Genomic DNA, 18,991 nt, shown 5'->3' with positions numbered 1-18,991 from the left:
GTCATTGAGGCCTACTTACGAATTATAGAGAGACGGAATTGGTACCACAAAGTGTGTCTTCCATCGATCTATATGTTCGATACGTTCTTCTTCAAGGACTGGAAGGAGAAAAGATACCAGGCGGTCAATAACCGGTTTAAGAAAGAAGATATCTTTCAAAACGATATGTTATTCGTTCCCGTACACCTCCCAGACCGTGGTAGCAGGGGACACTGGATCTTAATCGTGGTGATGGTCGAAGAAAATACAATCACCGCGTACGACTCTTGCGGATGGAATAACGAAGCGGAGAGAGGGGACAGTGCGAGATTTCCTGACATACGAGGCCACGAGAAGGAACCGGAAGGTAGAGGCATGGAAAACGGTAGACGCACCCAAGGATATCCCTCGACAAGAGAACTCGTACGATTGCGGCGCCTTCGTGTGTATGTATGCGGAGGTGCTGTGTCAAGGAAGGCACGATTAGAAGGAAAAAAAGCGAGTGGAAAATCGATCCGGAAAAGAACATCGCTTCGGTCCTCCGAGCGGGGCGTGTTGGCGTCGAGGACTTTCGTTACGCCGAGCCGGGCGATATAGCGGATATGTTTTCCTACGGTTCGAGGACAAACTAGCCTCTCCCCAAAAGAAACAGCGACCTCACTCCAGGGAGAAGCGAGTGGGTCAGTAAATGATCCAGTACTGGAGGATCTGCTTCGAGCGGCCGAACTCGGATATCCATCCATGCGGCACGTTGATCTGTTCGGCCCTCTTTATCGACCTGGACCGTCTCACCCGGCCCCGATGGAGGTCGACGTGGAGGAAGATTCCGCAGCAACGGATGACCTCATTGCCCTTATCGACGAGGCAGTAAGGGACCTAGACGTGGAGCCAGGGAACCAACGGACGAATGACCATGAAAGAGAAATGAAAGTCGAGTCCGATAGGCCGGTTTCTCCATGTCTATCAATCGCGGCTTCGGACTCTTGGGAAATGATTGATGAAAGACTGTGCGAAGAACGAGGAGACGATACGGTGAAAGATATCGAACCGAGGGAGAGTATTGAAATGGAAGCCGAGACTTCGTCCCTGAAACAGAGTGGAACACCGCGAGGAGAATACGACGGTGAAACACGCAATACAAAGGCGACCGAAAAATGTAAAAGGAAAAAAGAGACACCCGAAGAGAATAAGAATATATTCCGAAGATGGGAAGTTCAAGAGGGTAAACGTAAAGTACCTACATTAAAAGGATGCGATGAAGGCATCCGTATAAAGTTTTTCTGATTGCGAAGAAGCAAGATAAATTTTTAGTTACCTTTTGTTTTTGTTATTTGTCAAGGTTGACAAAAACATACTATAGGAAATAAGTTTAAATTTGGAGCTGAAGGAATACTTATTTTAGTTTAGAAGTTTTATTTATGTTATTAAAGTAAAAAGAAAGTTCATTTTGAGTAAAACAGAGTTCTTTTTCTTTTTCTTTTTCCGTTTCTTTTTTTTTGACCGAACTAAGTGGGGGGTGTAAGGTCCCAAATTTTGAAGTGTTTTTTTTTTGGGTCAGAACAGTGAAATACTATATTGTTTTACATTAAATTGTATCAAGTGGAAGCGAGAAGATAGTTTTAATGTCCTGGCTGTAGTAAAACTCGCACGGCGCGCTACCGTCGCGGACGAGATTGCCGTAGAATCCGCGGGGGGCGCTGTTAAAGATTGTAGCTGCCGCCACCTAGAGCGCGGTAGTCGACTGATAAAGGGACTGGCGAGGGCCGGCGAGAGGGTTTTTCGATACGGAGAAGCGTGATTATCGAGGTGAAGGACAGTACAGCGAGCAGAGGACATTTTCAGACAACTTCAATTTCATTTGACAGGTAACTATTATTCCGAGTTAAATTAGTTATTTCATTATTCATGGTGCAATAGTTGTAGTAAATTTCTGTTTGTTTTTGCTTAGCTTGGCTTGCAATATTTAACGTAAATTTTCTTTGCACGTTTTTCACTCTGCATGTGCAAGAATTTTCATGCATATTTTCATTGAATTTGTACGCATATAGAATTAAGTATATTGTAGTAATATTTAGTTATCTTCACCATTAGTAACGGGTCATAACGATTAATCGCGATTAAATTAAATTGTTTTTCGATTAAATAAAACTTTCGTTTATTATTAGGCTCTCGGACTGCTGTGAAAATCGGTCCTGTCTAAAATAAATCTAGGTTTCCCTAAATTTCCGATCTGCTGTCACAAGCGGGTCATAACGATTAAACGCGATTAAATTAAATTGTTTTCGATTAAATAAAACTTTCGTTTATTATTAGGCTCTCGGACTGCTGTGAAAATCGGTCCTGTCTAAAATAAATCTAGGTTACCCTAAATTTCCGATCTGCTGTCACAAGCGGGTCATAACGATTAAACGCGATTAAAATTAAATTGTTTTCGATTAAATAAAACTTTCGTTTATTATTAGGCTCTCGGACTGCTGTGAAAATAATCGGTCCTGTCTAAAATAAATCTAGGTTTCCCTAAATTTCCGATCTGCTGTCACAAGCGGGTCATAACGATTAAACGCGATTAAATTAAATTGTTTTCGATTAAATAAAACTTTCGTTTATTATTAGGCTCTCGGACTGCTGTGAAAATCGGTCCTGTCTAAAATAAATTTAGGTTTCCCTAAATTTCCGATCTGCTGTCACAAGCGGGTCATAACGATTAAACGCGATTAAATTAAATTGTTTTTTCGATTAAATAAAACTTTCGTTTATTATTAGGCTCTCGGACTGCTGTGAAAATCGGTCCTGTCTAAAATAAATCTAGGTTTCCCTAAATTTCCGATCTGCTGTCACAAGCGGGTCATAACGATTAAACGCGATTAAATTAAATTGTTTTCGATTAAATAAAACTTTCGTTTATTATTAGGCTCTCGGACTGCTGTGAAAATCGGTCCTGTCTAAAATAAATTTAGGTTTCCCTAAATTTCCGATCTGCTGTCACAAGCGGGTCGTAACGATTAAACGCGATTAAATTAAATTGTTTTTCGATTAAATAAAACTTTCGTTTATTATTAGGCTCTCGGACTGCTGTGAAAATCGGTCCTGTCTAAAATAAATTTAGGTTTCCCTAAATTTCCGATCTGCTGTCACAAGCGGGTCATAACGATTAAACGCGATTAAATTAAATTGTTTTTCGATTAAATAAAACTTTCGTTTATTATTAGGCTCTCGGACTGCTGTGAAAATCGGTCCTGTCTAAAATAAATCTAGGTTTCCCTAAATTTCCGATCTGCTGTCACAAGCGGGTCATAACGATTAAACGCGATTAAATTAAATTGTTTTTTTCGATTAAATAAAACTTTCGTTTATTGTCAGGCTCTCGGACTGCTGTGAAAATCGGTCCTGTCTAAAATAAATCTAGGTTTCCCTAAATTTACGATCTGCTGTCACAAGCGGGTCATAACGATTAAACGCAATTAAATTAAATTGTTTTTCGATTAAATAAAATGTTCGTTTATTATTAGGCTCTCGGACTGCTGTGAAAATCGGTCCTGTCTAAAATAAATTTAGGTTTCCCTAAATTTCCGATCTGCTGTCATAAGCGTTTCATAACGGTTAAATGCGATTAAATTAAACTGTTTTTCGATTAAATAAAATTTTCGTTTATTATTAGGCTCTCGGACTGCTGTGAAAATCGGTCTTGTCTGAAATAAATTTAGGTTTCCCTAAATTTACGATCTGCTGTCATAAGCGGGATATACGAGCGGTCGCTATTAAGATAAATATATAGACATAGCCTTAAATGATTGCACATCTTATTACGATCATTTTATTTTAGCGATTTATAACCCGATTGTACTGAATTCTCGTGGGGTAAGCTTAGGTTGTCCCGCAGTGACGGAATACCAATTGAGCGTGGGTTGGTTACTTGTATACCATGTTTCTGTTTCCGTATACGTAATTTTTAAAATCAAATCGGTTCTTTGCCCCTTAAAGTGTTGGCGATGATGAGCTTGTGGCTCTAACCACTTTAACAGATCTTTTGAGATCTACTTGCTTTCTGAGTCAACACTTTATATCCGAAATACACAACTCTCCAGACCCCTGGGAAATACCCAGCTAACTGCAACTATCCGCGTAGGCTACAAAACGGTTGAAGTTTTGCACCCTACTAAAAACTAACGTTACAATTTTGTTAAAAAAAATGAATGTAATATTTTGTGGACCATTTTAACTATCATTGTAGACAAGGAGATGAACGAAGCGAAGATTTTCTCACAAAACCTGTGGTTGAGCATGAACAGGACATGACCCATGTGTTTTACACTCGTAACAGTCGCACAATGAAAGCACAGTATCATTTAAAGGTGCAATGAGCTTCAACGTTTGTAACCTTCAAAAACCAAGAAAATTGGGTTTGAAAGTTTTTGTTTTATCGAACAGCCACAATGATTACTTTTATGCTTTCATTCACGACTTTTGCTAAAAAGTGAAATTATAAACCGGTTCTCAACTAGTCAAAACTACCTAAATAATGAAGTTTCTTTGTCAGTTTGTAATTTATGAAAGATCCCTCAGCACCAACCGTTGGACTACATATATTATTTACAAACAGGTATTACAAACAGTCCTTAGTTGGTCATTGAATTGTTGAATATTTTTGTTAAGAGACAGAAACTAATCATCATTTAATTTCCTTATATTTTAGGCATGATTGAATTGCAATGATTCAACATTTTTAGTATGCACACAACTAAGTCATATTCATAAAGATTGATTACCGTTTGTATTTTAAAGTGTGTAAAAAGAGGTTTACAAAGATCCAAAGTGTCTAAATTTATAATTACTTTGAGCGCTTTCTTTTTAAGTTTCAAGACATCCTGAATTGTAGAAGAGTTTCACCAAAGAATCTATCCATACCTCAAAATGGATTGAAATTATGGAAAAAACTATTCTCTAGTTTTTGAACATTACATTTAAGGCAGTACAATAGTTAAAATTAATATAAAATAAATGAAGATTCCAGTTTAAATTATAGTCAAGGTAAATTTCCAGTAACTTAATTGAATCAACACAATTATCAATGGAAGTGCCTTAAATGTTAGATTGTAAGTTCTATAAACATATATTCATGTGGGCTGGCCTACTTCAATGGCCTTGAGAAAAGTGGTTGAACTTTTCCACAATTCCTTGGTGTGATTATTTATAATTTTAAAATTTCAGGCTGCAATTCTTATAAGCAAGTAATAGACACAAAGTAGCCTAATTGAAATTTAATAATGTAATACTATGTCAGTGATTGGTTGGTTATAAGGAACAATAAGTTTAAGAAGTCAGAAACGATCATAATATTTCTAATGTAAATGAGGTTACTTTATTAATTGCTCTGTTTATTTATAGCGGATAATGTGAACAAAGAAGATTTGGTAGCCAAATATACTTCCTCATGTAAAAAACATGGAGCGAGGCCAATCAGCCGGATTATTTCTCAGCTTCAGGTAACATCATTTTATACATCTTTACATCATTATGGACCTATCGGATAGTGTAACCCATCCCAATGGAAATGAGAATAAGAGTTTGTCTTCTGTTGTCTAATATACAAATACTTTTCCATTACTTACAAATACATGTTGCAACGTTGTTGATTAACTTATTTGTAAGTTTTATATATAACCATTTCACAATAATGGTATGGCCGTAAATATAAAAATGCTAAAATAAAGTATTTCTAGAGCTTTTGTTTTAACACATTCCTGCAAATTGCGCAGGAATTGCTTGATGTACTTTATTGTACCGCAACCACTGAGAGAAAATTAATACCATTACTTAAGGTTGTAGCAGTGTTACAAACATCCAAAGTTTATGTACAATTTTTTTCTGGTTGATAAGGTTGAATCTTTAGTTATTCTTCAAACTATTAATTAGTTACTGTTTGTTTTCTCCAGACGCTGGATTATGATCAAGACCGAAACGAGTGTCTTGACCTTAAAGATGAAATACTTGGACCTGCGGCGTGTGAAACTCTGGAAGAAATATTGAAAAGAATTCAGTTTGTAACAATAAACCTAGAAGGCACAAACATTGACGATGAGGTAAGAAGAAGATCATCTTATATGTATTGCCTGGTTAACACAAATGTACGTTATATCATAAAATGAAATAAGTAATTTTAAGTAAGAAAATAATAGTAAACTACCAATCTTTGGATTACTGACGAACAATTATTTTTTTTTTTTTTATCTTGTATGAGGAAATCAACCTGTTTGTTAGTGGTAACGAGGTTTCCACAGTTTTTTGCTAGATAGCTTGCAACAAAACAAGTTGAGTTGGTGGACAGTAAACCAATTTTGTAACAATCTCACTGTCAACGTTCATTGTCAACTAGATCAGCATTGTAAAAATTATTTTTTTAGATGATTCTGTCTGGATAAAATTTTATTGCTAGTTCTCCACAATGTATTTGTATTTATTTCAGTCAGCGGTGGCTCTTTTTGACATGATGGAATATTATGAGTCAGCAGTACGGTTGAATATTACCGGGAATCACTGTATCGCAACGAGAGGTTGGCAAGCTTGTTCACGCTTGATCAAACGGGTAAGTTTCCTTGTTGAATAGTTTGATTGAAGTAGATGAATCATAACATTTTAACACCATATAAGGAATGTTTTTAGCCATTTGAGTAAAAATAGAAGCTTATCTGTCAAGGTATTTTACAGTTGACAAATGAAGATAAGGAGAGTTATTTTCACAGGTACATTTTGTTTTGCCATAAAGACTAATTAATGTCAGTGATGTAATGTCTCAGAATAGTGCCTCACACCTTATCTTAGTCAATCCTTTCCCCAGAATTATGATAAACAACTGTGGGAGTCTTAACACGTATGAGAGCGAAACATAATTTGAAATTGACATGTTTTTGTTATTTGAATTCATGACATGTGACATCTTTGTTTGAAAATAAAAAGTATAAATGTAATGTTTGAAAACAACTAGAGTATTTTAGACCTAATTTCCCAGAACAAAGAATACAGTATGTAATTAATTTGTATAATTTTTTTGTATTGAGTTCTTTACCTAATAAAAACCATGGTTTTGTAGAATTCAACAACAGAATTCATAATCAGAACACTCACAATAGAAATAAAGCATCACTACATTTTTATTGCGTGAATTAAACTTTAAAAAGTCATTTTAGTTTCATTAAAAGTTTAAACAAAGATAATATTTACATGTGCCTCAGATAAGGTTTGTTAACTTGTCTGTTATCAGTACATGCTTAAAACTGATAAAATGTTGTAAGATTGTGACTTTTCACATTTTTGCAAAATAGTTATCTATGCTTTTGTTAACATAAACAAAAAATAAACAATTTTTTACAAATATTCAACCATTTACAACAATTTTTCTACAATTCTTTAAACATTTTTCTATATCTCCTAAGGTTTCAAGATTATGGCCAATCTATTTTGAAAAATAATAGTTATATCTTAGCCAATCTATTTTGAAAAAGAATAGTTATATCTTAGCTGTAGAACAAAACAGAAAAAGGTTAAAGAATTCTTAGGTCATTAAAAATAATGTTTTACAATAATGATGTGAATCTGGATTCTATCCCATTCCTAGAAATTAGAGTCCTAAAAATTTCAATATAAGGATAAGAAATATATTTCTTTATAACTGAGAAGCTATAAATATATTTGACAAAAATGTAATTTAATATTAATTGTTTGTTTATCATACGTAACATAAAAACAATTTATTGTGTTGTAAATTATTAATTTTGGAAATAATGTTATGGAGTCAATATGATTCCTAAGACCCCACACAAAACCCTACTTAAAAAAGATTTTCTCAAATACTTAAAGTGGGAAGTTTTCAACCATCAACTGTTTAGTCCAGACCTCGTTATGCTTTGCTAACAACAGAAAATTTCAGAAGCCACACAAGATGTAACTCTTTGAAGAAGACTTCTGAAGGCTGGAGCCAATACCCCAATCTGGTTTTATTTAATAGGTTATGAGAGTTTACAATAAACTTCCATAGATTATTTATTAGAATATAGTGGTGATTGTTAAAAAAAAATATAACAATTTTATGAGAACACAAATGTTCGTCTTAACCTTCTTTCTTGGATTCCTTATCAAAACCAATTTAATTCTGTGGTAGTATAAAACTGGATTCAGCTATCATTACGTTAGATGTTATACTGTTAGATTGAACCATTTTTAAAATTAAAATGTTATTTTAGTGTAGTGTAAACCCTGAAAATTCCTTCATCATGCTAGATTGGATATCAGACATTAATTTTTCTCAGTTATGTAAGTCCAGTTTTCAATGAACGGGTCTAATCCAATGTAAACATTTTCAGACAAAATGTTTGGAAGAGCTGGATGCCAGAAACACTACTCTAAATGAACAATTCATGCCAATTCTTAGTAGAGCTCTGCGGCTGTCAACGCAACTTCACGTCCTCAAGCTGGAGAATTGTAACCTTAGTGGACGTCCCGATCGTAATTCTTGGTAAGTTCTTTCTGGTTTACATTTTTTCAAATAAAAATTTCTCTATAATTACGTGCATCAGGAAAGGAAAGAACACGTATTATTAAAATGTTAAAAGTTGAAGACTGTTAACTCTTTAAATGCTGCAAGTTAAAGTACATAGTGACATCTAAATGCCTGGTATAGTTGTGTTTTATATCAAACCCTACTAACATGTACAACACAGTAATATCTAAATGTCTGGTATAGTTGTGTTTTGTATCAAACCCTACTAACATGTACAACACAGTAATATCTAAATGTCTGGTATAGTTGTGTTTTATATCAAACCCTACTAACATGTACAACACAGTAATATCTAAATGTCTGGTATAGTTGTGTTTTATATCAAACCCTACTAACATGTACAACACAGTAGTATCTAAATACCTGGTATAGTTGTGTTTTATATCAAACCCTACTAACATGTACAACACAGTAATATCTAAATGCCTGGTATAGTTGTGTTTTGTATCAAACCCTACTAACATGTACAACACAGTAGTATCTAAATGTCTGGTATAGTTGTGTTTTGTATCAAACCCTACTAACATGTACAACACAGTAATATCTAAATGTCTGGTATAGTTGTGTTTTGTATCAAACCCTACTAACAATCATGTACAACACAGTAATATCTAAATGTCTGGTATAGTTGTGTTTTGTATTAAACGCTACTAACATGTACAACACAGTATTATCTAAATGTCTGGTATAGTTGTGTTTTGTATCAAACCCTACTAACATGTACAACACAGTAATATCTAAATGTCTGGTATAGTTGTGTTTTGTATCAAACCCTACTAACATGTACAACACAGTAATATCTAAATGTCTGGTATAGTTGTGTTTTGTATCAAACCCTACTAACATGTACAACACAGTAATATCTAAATGTCTGGTATAGTTGTGTTTTGTATCAAACCCTACTAACATGTACAACACAGTAATATCTAAATGTCTGGTATAGTTGTGTTTTGTATCAAACCCTACTAACATGTACAACACAGTAATATCTAAATGTCTGGTATAGTTGTGTTTTGTATCAAACCCTACTAACATGTACAACACAGTAATATCTAAATGTCTGGTATAGTTGTGTTTTGTATCAAACCCTACTAACATGTACAACACAGTAATATCTAAATGTCTGGTATAGTTGTGTTTTGTATCAAACCCTACTAACATGTACAACACAGTAATATCTAAATGTCTGGTATAGTTGTGTTTTGTATCAAACCCTACTAACATGTACAACACAGTAATATCTAAATGTCTGGTATAGTTGTGTTTTGTATCAAACCCTACTAACATGTAAAACACAGTAATATCTAAATGCCTGGTATAGTTGTGTTTTATATCAAACCCTACTAACATGTACAACACAGTAATATCTAAATGCCTGGTATAGTTGTGTTTTGTATCAAACCCTACTAACATGTACAACACAGTAATATCTAAATGCCTGGTATAGTTGTGTTTTGTATCAAACCCTACTAACATGTACAACACAGTAATATCTAAATGTCTGGTATAGTTGTGTTTTGTATCAAACCCTACTAACATGTACAACACAGTAATATCTAAATGTCTGGTATAGTTGTGTTTTGTATCAAACCCTACTAACATGTACAACACAGTAATATCTAAATGTCTGGTATAGTTGTGTTTTGTATCAAACCCTACTAACATGTACAACACAGTAATATCTAAATGTCTGGTATAGTTGTGTTTTGTATCAAACCCTACTAACATGTAAAACACAGTAATATCTAAATGCCTGGTATAGTTGTGTTTTGTATCAAACGCTACTAACATGTACAACACAGTAGTATCTAAATGTCTGGTATAGTTGTGTTTTGTATCAAACCCTACTAACATGTACAACACAGTAATATCTAAATGTCTGGTATAGTTGTGTTTTGTATCAAACCCTACTAACATGTACAACACAGTAGTATCTAAATGCCTGGTGTAGTTATGTTTTGTATCAAACCCTACTAACATGTACAACACAGTAGTATCTAAATGCCTGGTGTAGTTATGTTTTGTATCAAACCCTACTAACATGTACAACACAGTAGTATCTAAATGCCTGGTGTAGTTATGTTTTGTATCAAACCCTACTAACATGTACAACACAGTAATATCTAAATACCTGGTATAGTTGTGTTTTGTATCAAATCAAACCCTACTAACATGTACAACACAGTAATATCTAAATGTCTGGTATAGTTGTGTTTTGTATCAAACCCTACTAACATGTACAACACAGTAGTATCTAAATGTCTGGTATAGTTGTGTTTTATATCAAACCCTACTAACATGTACAACACAGTAGTGTACAGTATACTATTATTGTAAAAAATTTAGTAGTTAATACTTATAATTTAACAGAAAACGTTTAATGAACTTTCTCCCTTATGTTATTATATTTAATATACATATAACTGTTTAAAATAAATGTGTTTTTACAAATTGTATAGAGGATGTCTGTAATCATCTGGCCTGTGGTATGTGTTTTATTAATACATGTTTTGTGTACTACTTTTGAAAAGTACAGTCCACATTGTCTAAGTTATTTCTGTACTTGGAAACAACCCAGTCAAAGTCTGTGTAGGAATTATTCAAATTCTTACATCTATTTATCTTTGTGGTCAGTATGTAGTTTTATTGGAAGTTATATAGTAAGCAGGTTTACAATAAACAATCAAATATTAGGTTAGGTTAGGTTTAGGTATTACATCAAATTTAAAACTTTTCTTGGTTCCAGCTGCCGCATTGAAACTTAACACAGGGTTAAAGGAATTGTACCTGGGAGAGAACTACCTGATGCCAAACGATGCCGCTCAGTTGAGTGCTCTGCTCAAAGTGAACACTGTACTCCAGCTGTTGGATATCAGGTACTGATTTTTACAACAAACGATTCTGGCTGAGTGTAAGCAAGGCTTTTCAAACAGGGTTTTTGGAAAGTTGGTGTCCATTTGTTCAGAATTTACATAATAACCAAAGTTTTGTTGTTCTAACCAAATGAAAGTTTCGTTTAATTGTATAAAGTAAACAGTTATGAAACAACAGTTGTGAAATAAATGTAATCTTGAGGAAAGGCAACTAACAATGACTGACGACTCACAATGTCAGTTACAATAGGGGCGGACTAATTTATTGTTACTTACATTGGAACAGATTGACTATTGTGTTCTTAACACGTTAAATCCCAGTACCGACGATGCCACAATGGCATTGGGTTGTTTTTAAACCACCGAATGTTTTACTATTTATTAATAAATCGTGATTATTTCGAAATTAAATGTTTATTTAGATGTCTAAGAATACCAATCCGACCTTGTTATCTAGAAATCATTCTTCAAAGTATTGATTTTTTTTTTATGTTTACAGCTTGAGTTTCAACTGATTCGTAGTTTCTTCTGATTAGATGACTTGATTCCCACAGTTCTCACATGTTTCACTGTTATTATTTGAAAGTCGAGTGAGATTGAGGTTACGAAATGTGTTTCACTTTGACATTGTAACCGTTTTAAACGCAAATATTTGGTCATTGCGACAAGTGTCCACATTGTTAGTACCCATGAAGCTACGGAGGTGTCAAAGTACTTTTATTGTAAAAAATAAGTTTTTTTTTCTTAAAAATGATTATATAATTACCATAATTATAATTGTAAATGAAGACTATAGGCTAAAAAACTTAGTTTGAGATTTCGTATGATATGACCCCAAAATAGGGCTGGGTTTGAACGTGTTTACTGTACATTGTCCAGCAATAACACCATACAGGACGAGGGGCTGGGTCAGATCGTCATGGGGTGTTCAATGTGTTCCTAACTCTTACTGCTGGTATTCCAGTAATAACAACATACAGGACGAGGGGCTGGGTCACATTGTCGTGGGGTTGTTGCAACAGACCGATTAAAGTGTTCCTAACTCTTGCTGCTGGTGTTCGAGCAATAACAACATACAAGGACGAGGGGCTGGGTCAGATCATTGAGGGGTTGTTGGAACAGACCGATTAATGTGTTCCTAACTCTTGCTGCTGGTGTTCCAGCAATAACAACATACAGGACGAGGGGCTGGGTCAGAACGTTGAGGGGTTGTTGGAACAGACTAATTAATGTGTTCCAAACTCTTGCTGCTGGTGTTCCAGCAATAACAACATACAGGACGAGGGACTGGGTCACATCGTCGTGGGGTTGTTGGAACAGACCGATTAATGTGTTCCTAACTCTTGCTGCTGGTGTTCCAGCAATAACAACATACAGGACGAGGGACTGGGTCAGATCGTTGAGGGGTTGTTGGAACAGAACACTGCGGGTGGAGGGTTGCAAGTGTTGATAATGTGGAACAACCACTTGAGTCGGAGTTGTGGACATCATCTGTCCCGGATCTTCACGGCCTCTACATCGCTCGAGACCGTCAACATCGGCCAAAATGTCCTTAGCAATGAGGTAAGAGTGTTAATTAACAAATGAGAGATCACACTCACTTTCTGGGCACATGAGGTTGCACATAAGCTAGTTGCAAAATATGCTCACCACTCTTACTTTATTATTGTGATTTTATTTCAATGGGAAGTCTTCTAAAAGAAACATTGTGACTAGTTTGAAAACTATCTCTAAGAATACAGTAATTTAATTAAGTCATTTACATATAAAAGTCTGTCTATATAAACGTATTCCAATTACCAATATTGTACAAGCTGATGTAAATTTTACGCTACGCAGGAGATTGCATTTAAGCAAATTCCCACATATGCCATTTTGCAGCATATAAATTAAGAACTTGTTTGTATGTGAAAAGAAAATATTTTTAATAAATAACTGGAAAATGCAAAATGAGTGATTTTATTCACAATTTTAAATTTTTTACTCAGGGAATATTGCCAAACTAGGTGATACACGATTCTACTTTGTTATATTCTTGTGTATCAATAAAATAATGGGTAAATTTCAATATTTCCAGGTTTTACATGTGAACAAACTAGCCCTACAGCAGAACCGGACTCTGCTAAGATTGGGAATGCAATCAACACACCTGACTTGTGAAGGAGCCGTTGCTCTGGCAGAGATCATAGCTGACAATCGCACCATTCAGGTACTGACCTTAGGCACCAGGTTTCTCCTTAATATAAGAGAATTGAGTCTTTTCTTGAAGGTTTCAATTGTTTCACACATTAAAGAATAGGTAGCCGACTTACAAGGGTTCTGTGTCAATAAAGGACGTAAAATAATATTGATTAAAGGTCCTAATTGTGTCCGAATTCAAGACACAAGATTTGATTTTATTTCTTGAACCACCTTTTCCTAGTACATATCTAACAACAAATCAGCAAAGCTTTAGCAGTTGTCCTCTAATATAGTGTTATTTAAGAATTTAATTCAAATAGTCTAGGAGCAGAAAGCCAAACAATCGATCAACGAATTGATACCAATTTGCCTTGTATAAAGATGCTACAGGTCTTCATGAAAACAAAATAGAATCCTCTAAAGAAAGAAATCGATCTTCAGCCACAATAGTTTTGGTGGTTAAAATGGGAGGTTGAGTCAAAAGTTAATTTTTTTCTCATAATTATAATTGTTTAGTATGGAACATTTAATCCTTTGGGTGCCAACATCCGATAGACAGTTGACAACATTATTTATTTACAGATTCATGGAGAATTGTAACAGTGTCAATAAACTAGTAATAAAAATTGATATTAACAAAATTCATATCCATCTTCTGTTATTGATATTGTGTATATCATACACAATCTGTTCCAAGACACTCTTCAATAGTGTACAAGGAATTTTATAGCAACCACTTCTTTACTTAATTTTGAAAATTTTTACTTAACACTTCTTGAAGTCTTCTGGTAAGTGGTTCCACAGTTTTATTCTTGTATATGAGGGCTTCTCCTAAAACAGTGCTATTCGTGCACAGGAATATGGAAGTCTGCTGTGCACCTCAGGTGTTGTAGTGATGGTTGTTGGTATCTCTGGGTAGTCTACTCTCGTGAACAATATCTAGCAATATAACAATAATATAGCGTGACACAGTTAGACCTGTCTCATAGCTCCTAAACTATAACATTGTATTAAAACTGATACTGACTTATGATTGTTTGGGAGAGAATAGACCTGCAAGAGAACAACGTGCAGGTCCCAGAGTTGATGCTGTTAGTGCTGTGTATGAAAATGAACCAGAGTGTGACACAGTTGGACCTGTCTCATAGCTCCTAAACCATAATATTGTCTTGAAACCGATACTGACTTACGGTTGTTTGACAGAGGATAGACCTGCGAGACAATAACCTGCAAGTCGCAGGGTTGATGGCGCTGGTGCTTTCTATGAGAGTGAACCAGAGCGTGACACAGTTGGACCTGGATGACATGCCTCGGCGCAAACATTCTATGGTCAGTCTTTGTCTTTTTATACAACTTTAACCATTATTAAAGTTTGATAGTTACTTATCTGTGTTCACGTTTTGAACATTGCAGATAGTTTACATTATTAGTTTGTTCTTACACACTTTCAGAATATATCTGATGGTATATTTTAGATAAACATTTTTATACTTCAGGTTTAATTTGACCCAAAATTGAAAAAAGTTATAAAATACCAAAAAAGTCATATTAAAAATTTGTGGCTTAATATAATTATTGAATTTTTTGTTCAAGTACATATTTTATTTTACATATTTAATAGTTGTGAAATCAAGATTTTAGCAGTGTTCATATTTTAATTGAATATGTGATTTATAATTTACCTCATATGTTTTTTCTGTAGTAATAGAAGGGATTGAATAATTCAAGAAATATTATGAATCTTAAACTTTTATATCGTGTCATAGTCAATTAATGGTAGAAACAAAACAAGAAATTAATTACAAATTAATTATTTGTTCCAGTTGATTAATTTTTTATAAGATGTTGATCAACATAATTATCTATCTAAATGCTCCAAAGTTCATGGGTATGTAATTTAATTATGGTAAAACATAATTAATCTTTTGCAAAATACATGTCAAAACATTGAAATTAGACATTTGCGTTGTAAATTTAAAAGCATTTGTTAGAATATAAGGTTAATAAATTACAGGAATTGTAACACACACACATTATGTATTATTTAGAGATAGATACACAGTAAATGTACTTCAGTGATTTAGCAAAAATTCATATTGTATATATCGGTTGGTTATTAAGATATGAAGTAATTGACCAACCAAGTTAGTTAATTTTAGCTCCATTTCACCTTCTGCTTAGTGCAGTGTCTGAAATCTGACACTGTCACAGATTTGACTCCTAGAATCTGGAGTCTATGTCCATCAGATTTTGCACTGGAAGATGGAATGGAGCTAAACGCAACATTTACACAGAATCAACCCTTCCCACAACAGCTGTGTTATTTTTAGTTATTTTTTCGTCAAAGTTTTAAAGATCTTGTTAAAAGATAAGGCAATAAATTAATATTTGAAATATGGGTATCCATGGTATGTAATAATTGGCAATAAAATTATTCATTATTGTATTTTTCAATTTTCAAAATTAAAGAGTTTGTTTTCAGATATTCAGCATGTAACCAGAATAAATTTGACTTAAATTTAAGTGATTCATGTTACCTGGCTGCTTGGTACATAATGTATGAAATAAAGAAATAATGTTTGTATAAACTGATATAAGCTATGTAATCTTTCATGCACAATTTTTTCAGAGACTTCCTGACTTTACTTTTTTTTGTCCTAGGTCAGGTATTGAGCATCTGATCAGTCCTAGTTAAAATTATTTAGATGGGTTTTTAACTCCGTGCGCTTCTGTCATTGTTTTAGAGTATCGTTTTCGCTTTCCAGATTGCATTAGCTTTAAATGTCCTTTGTGCAAAGTTTTTTACCTCTGTAAAACACCTTTAGTTTATTAAATGTTTTTATCTGTCTAATCCTATAAATTGTCCCTTCCCACGTAATGAATAGCTGAGCGTAGTCACTGTATTAACAAAAGTGGTGTGTTGTCATTTCCGCTGTGGCAATCATAAAACGTTGAGTTAGTTAAAACCAGCTATGTGTAATTGTCGAGTTTGGTGCTTGTTGATGTCCGTTCTCCCAAGACTTTAAATTTAGTTTAAATAATAAACGTAAGTAGTAAGGGTCGATCAACGCAATTGACAAAGAGACATTTTGTATCTCCCTCCATGAGCCAAACTTTGAAGTGCTCTAGCCAATCATTCCCTGAAGTACTTAATGACTGTCCTCCAGAGTCACAAGTAAGAGCTTTCTAAACCCAAGGCTATCCCCTGCTACATCCGTTCAGAATGTGAAATTTCAGTAGCAACCGAGGGTGAAGGTTGACCTATGTGTTTTACAAACTACAGTACCATAAAAGTCAGAGAGGTGCAATTAGTAAAACAAAGTTGTGTGAAAACATGCCGAAGGTATATCTCATTGTAGTTTGAAATGCAACTGAAGCATGAAAGAATCTCAATTTTATTTTGTCAAGTACAATACTTGAGTACAAAACATGGAATTGAAGCGAGAGCAAAATTCTCAAATGCTGCTGAAATTTCAATGAAGCTTTTGTTGTCCGGATAAAATAATATTTGATGCTACTTCAAATATATAACTATTAAATGCTTACATAGTTTTCAATATGCGAACACTTTTCTTTTAAAAGAATAATGATTTCGGAAAGATTGTACATAATACATACTGGTCAATTTGCATCCAAATTGAAAGAAATTTATTCACGTTTAAGATTGTTTATTACAAATCTGTTAGTTAACGCATATTTTTAGCTACATAAACTAAAATTTTAATCACAATTTTTTAATATTTTTGTAGTTTTGCAATGTTTGACAGGCTGTATTATTTATTAAAATATTTTACCTACATTATCTGTTTTACACTGTAGCTGCAGACATTTATTCATCTTTAAAATAAAGAAATTTCTCTAAAAAGCATATAGTTTTAGTGGTACGGTATAAAAGGTACCAACTTATCCAATTATTGTAATTTTGGCTCGTTGGGTCTTGTGGTTATCAATGGAGGTCAAAATCTTGAACCTATCATCGCTGTTCAAGCATATATACGTATAATCCGCCGGTTTTGTTTTAGAAACAGTATGAAATCGTTACATTTGTAATGTACACACGGCTTATTAAAAATATTGGTAAAGTAATATCTATGCAACACCAATAATAAACGGAAAGAAGTTGTTAGGAAATGCTATCAATTGTGTGATCTGCTTATGTTTTTTATTGTTGCATAAGCTGTTACGGATATTTATATAATTTTCTCCAAGTACAAGTTCAAGTTCAAACCACTTCAGACTTTTTAATTTTGATTTATGCATGTATATGATACACTCTGAGTAGTCAGATACCAAAGTATGTCAAAATGCTTTAAAGGGCTAAGGAATATAAAGTGGATTATTTTAGGGTTTGAGTCATTATTACAGTATAATAAATGATTTATAGTATTAACAGACAAGTCATCACAGGTGAGCTGAATAATGACATCAAACGATGATTTGGAAATACGTTGTGTAAGAAAAATCATTATAATGATGTTTTCCAATGCATCAGGACAGAAAAGTGTCCCATTCTCAAAACTACTGACAGTGGTATTTGTAAATATATTATGTAGTACTAAAGCATGACCAAGACCTATTGAAATGTACAGTATACAATAATATTTAAAGAGAAGTTTGAAAGAAACTGTGTAGTAACCTTGTATAGCCTACAGTGTAAACGGTTGGTACATTGGTGATTGTTGGTGCCAGATGATGGCCGGAGACTGCAGAGACTTCAGTTCTGTCCCCGACCTTGTGGAGTCTAAGGCAAAACCTCACTGTAGCTTGAGGATAACATAGATTATTGCTTTGCATGATCACAAATGTTTCTAACAAATTAGTGTTGAAGGTAACGTTCAGTTTGTAATCCACACAGCAACCTACTCGCCTGCATGGTCCGCTAATATCGCTTTGTGTAAATATCCACCAGGCTGTGTACGACCTGTGAGATTACATTGTCACTTTAAAACGCAACTTCTGTCGTACGGTGTAAACTCAGTAATCAACTAGACAGAGTCAGTTAACTCGGCATACGAATCCTATATTAAATTAACACAGCGGAACATGGATGTTTCAACCATTTTAAGTTTTGGTTAATTCTAACTTTTCTGCTAATCTCATGATATTTTTACTGTAATGTCGTTAACTCGAGTTTTGGATAATTCATTCAGCGACCGGTAATTTGCACACTGCCGATCAGCGGTCGGATACAGCAGACACGTTTTTGCAATCAGTAATGCCGATCTGTTGTCATCCACAACCAAATGCAGGAAGTCACAGTAAATGCAAACATAAATGTTGAAAATACTGTAAGCAAAATATTATTAACACAAGCAAGTTTATCAATTATTTTATCTATTCATGGGTTTTAAAACAATGTATGACAAAACACATTTTAACGATCGGTCGTTTGTGTACTGCTGAT

At 34.2% G+C, this 18,991-nt stretch overlaps 1 protein-coding gene across 1 annotated transcript in view; it reads left to right on the top strand.

Moving 5' to 3' along the window:
- The first annotated feature begins 720 nt into the window (after positions 1-720).
- Positions 721-18,991, top strand: part of LOC124372665 (protein phosphatase 1 regulatory subunit 37-like) — a 34,661-nt gene continuing 16,390 nt past the window's right edge. The window contains exons 1-10 of the mRNA XM_046831075.1: positions 721-1,201; positions 5,350-5,462; positions 5,913-6,059; positions 6,443-6,562; positions 8,337-8,488; positions 9,729-9,757; positions 11,280-11,409; positions 12,768-12,969; positions 13,484-13,615; positions 14,791-14,916. Coding sequence (XP_046687031.1) covers positions 721-1,201; positions 5,350-5,462; positions 5,913-6,059; positions 6,443-6,562; positions 8,337-8,488; positions 9,729-9,757; positions 11,280-11,409; positions 12,768-12,969; positions 13,484-13,615; positions 14,791-14,916 — 1,632 coding nt within the window. The remainder of the gene's footprint in view (positions 1,202-5,349; positions 5,463-5,912; positions 6,060-6,442; positions 6,563-8,336; positions 8,489-9,728; positions 9,758-11,279; positions 11,410-12,767; positions 12,970-13,483; positions 13,616-14,790; positions 14,917-18,991) is intronic.

Source organism: Homalodisca vitripennis, unplaced genomic scaffold, assembly GCF_021130785.1.
Source record: "Homalodisca vitripennis isolate AUS2020 unplaced genomic scaffold, UT_GWSS_2.1 ScUCBcl_3764;HRSCAF=9502, whole genome shotgun sequence".
Lineage (NCBI taxonomy): Eukaryota > Metazoa > Arthropoda > Insecta > Hemiptera > Cicadellidae > Homalodisca > Homalodisca vitripennis.
This window is presented reverse-complemented; position numbering and strand designations above follow the sequence as displayed.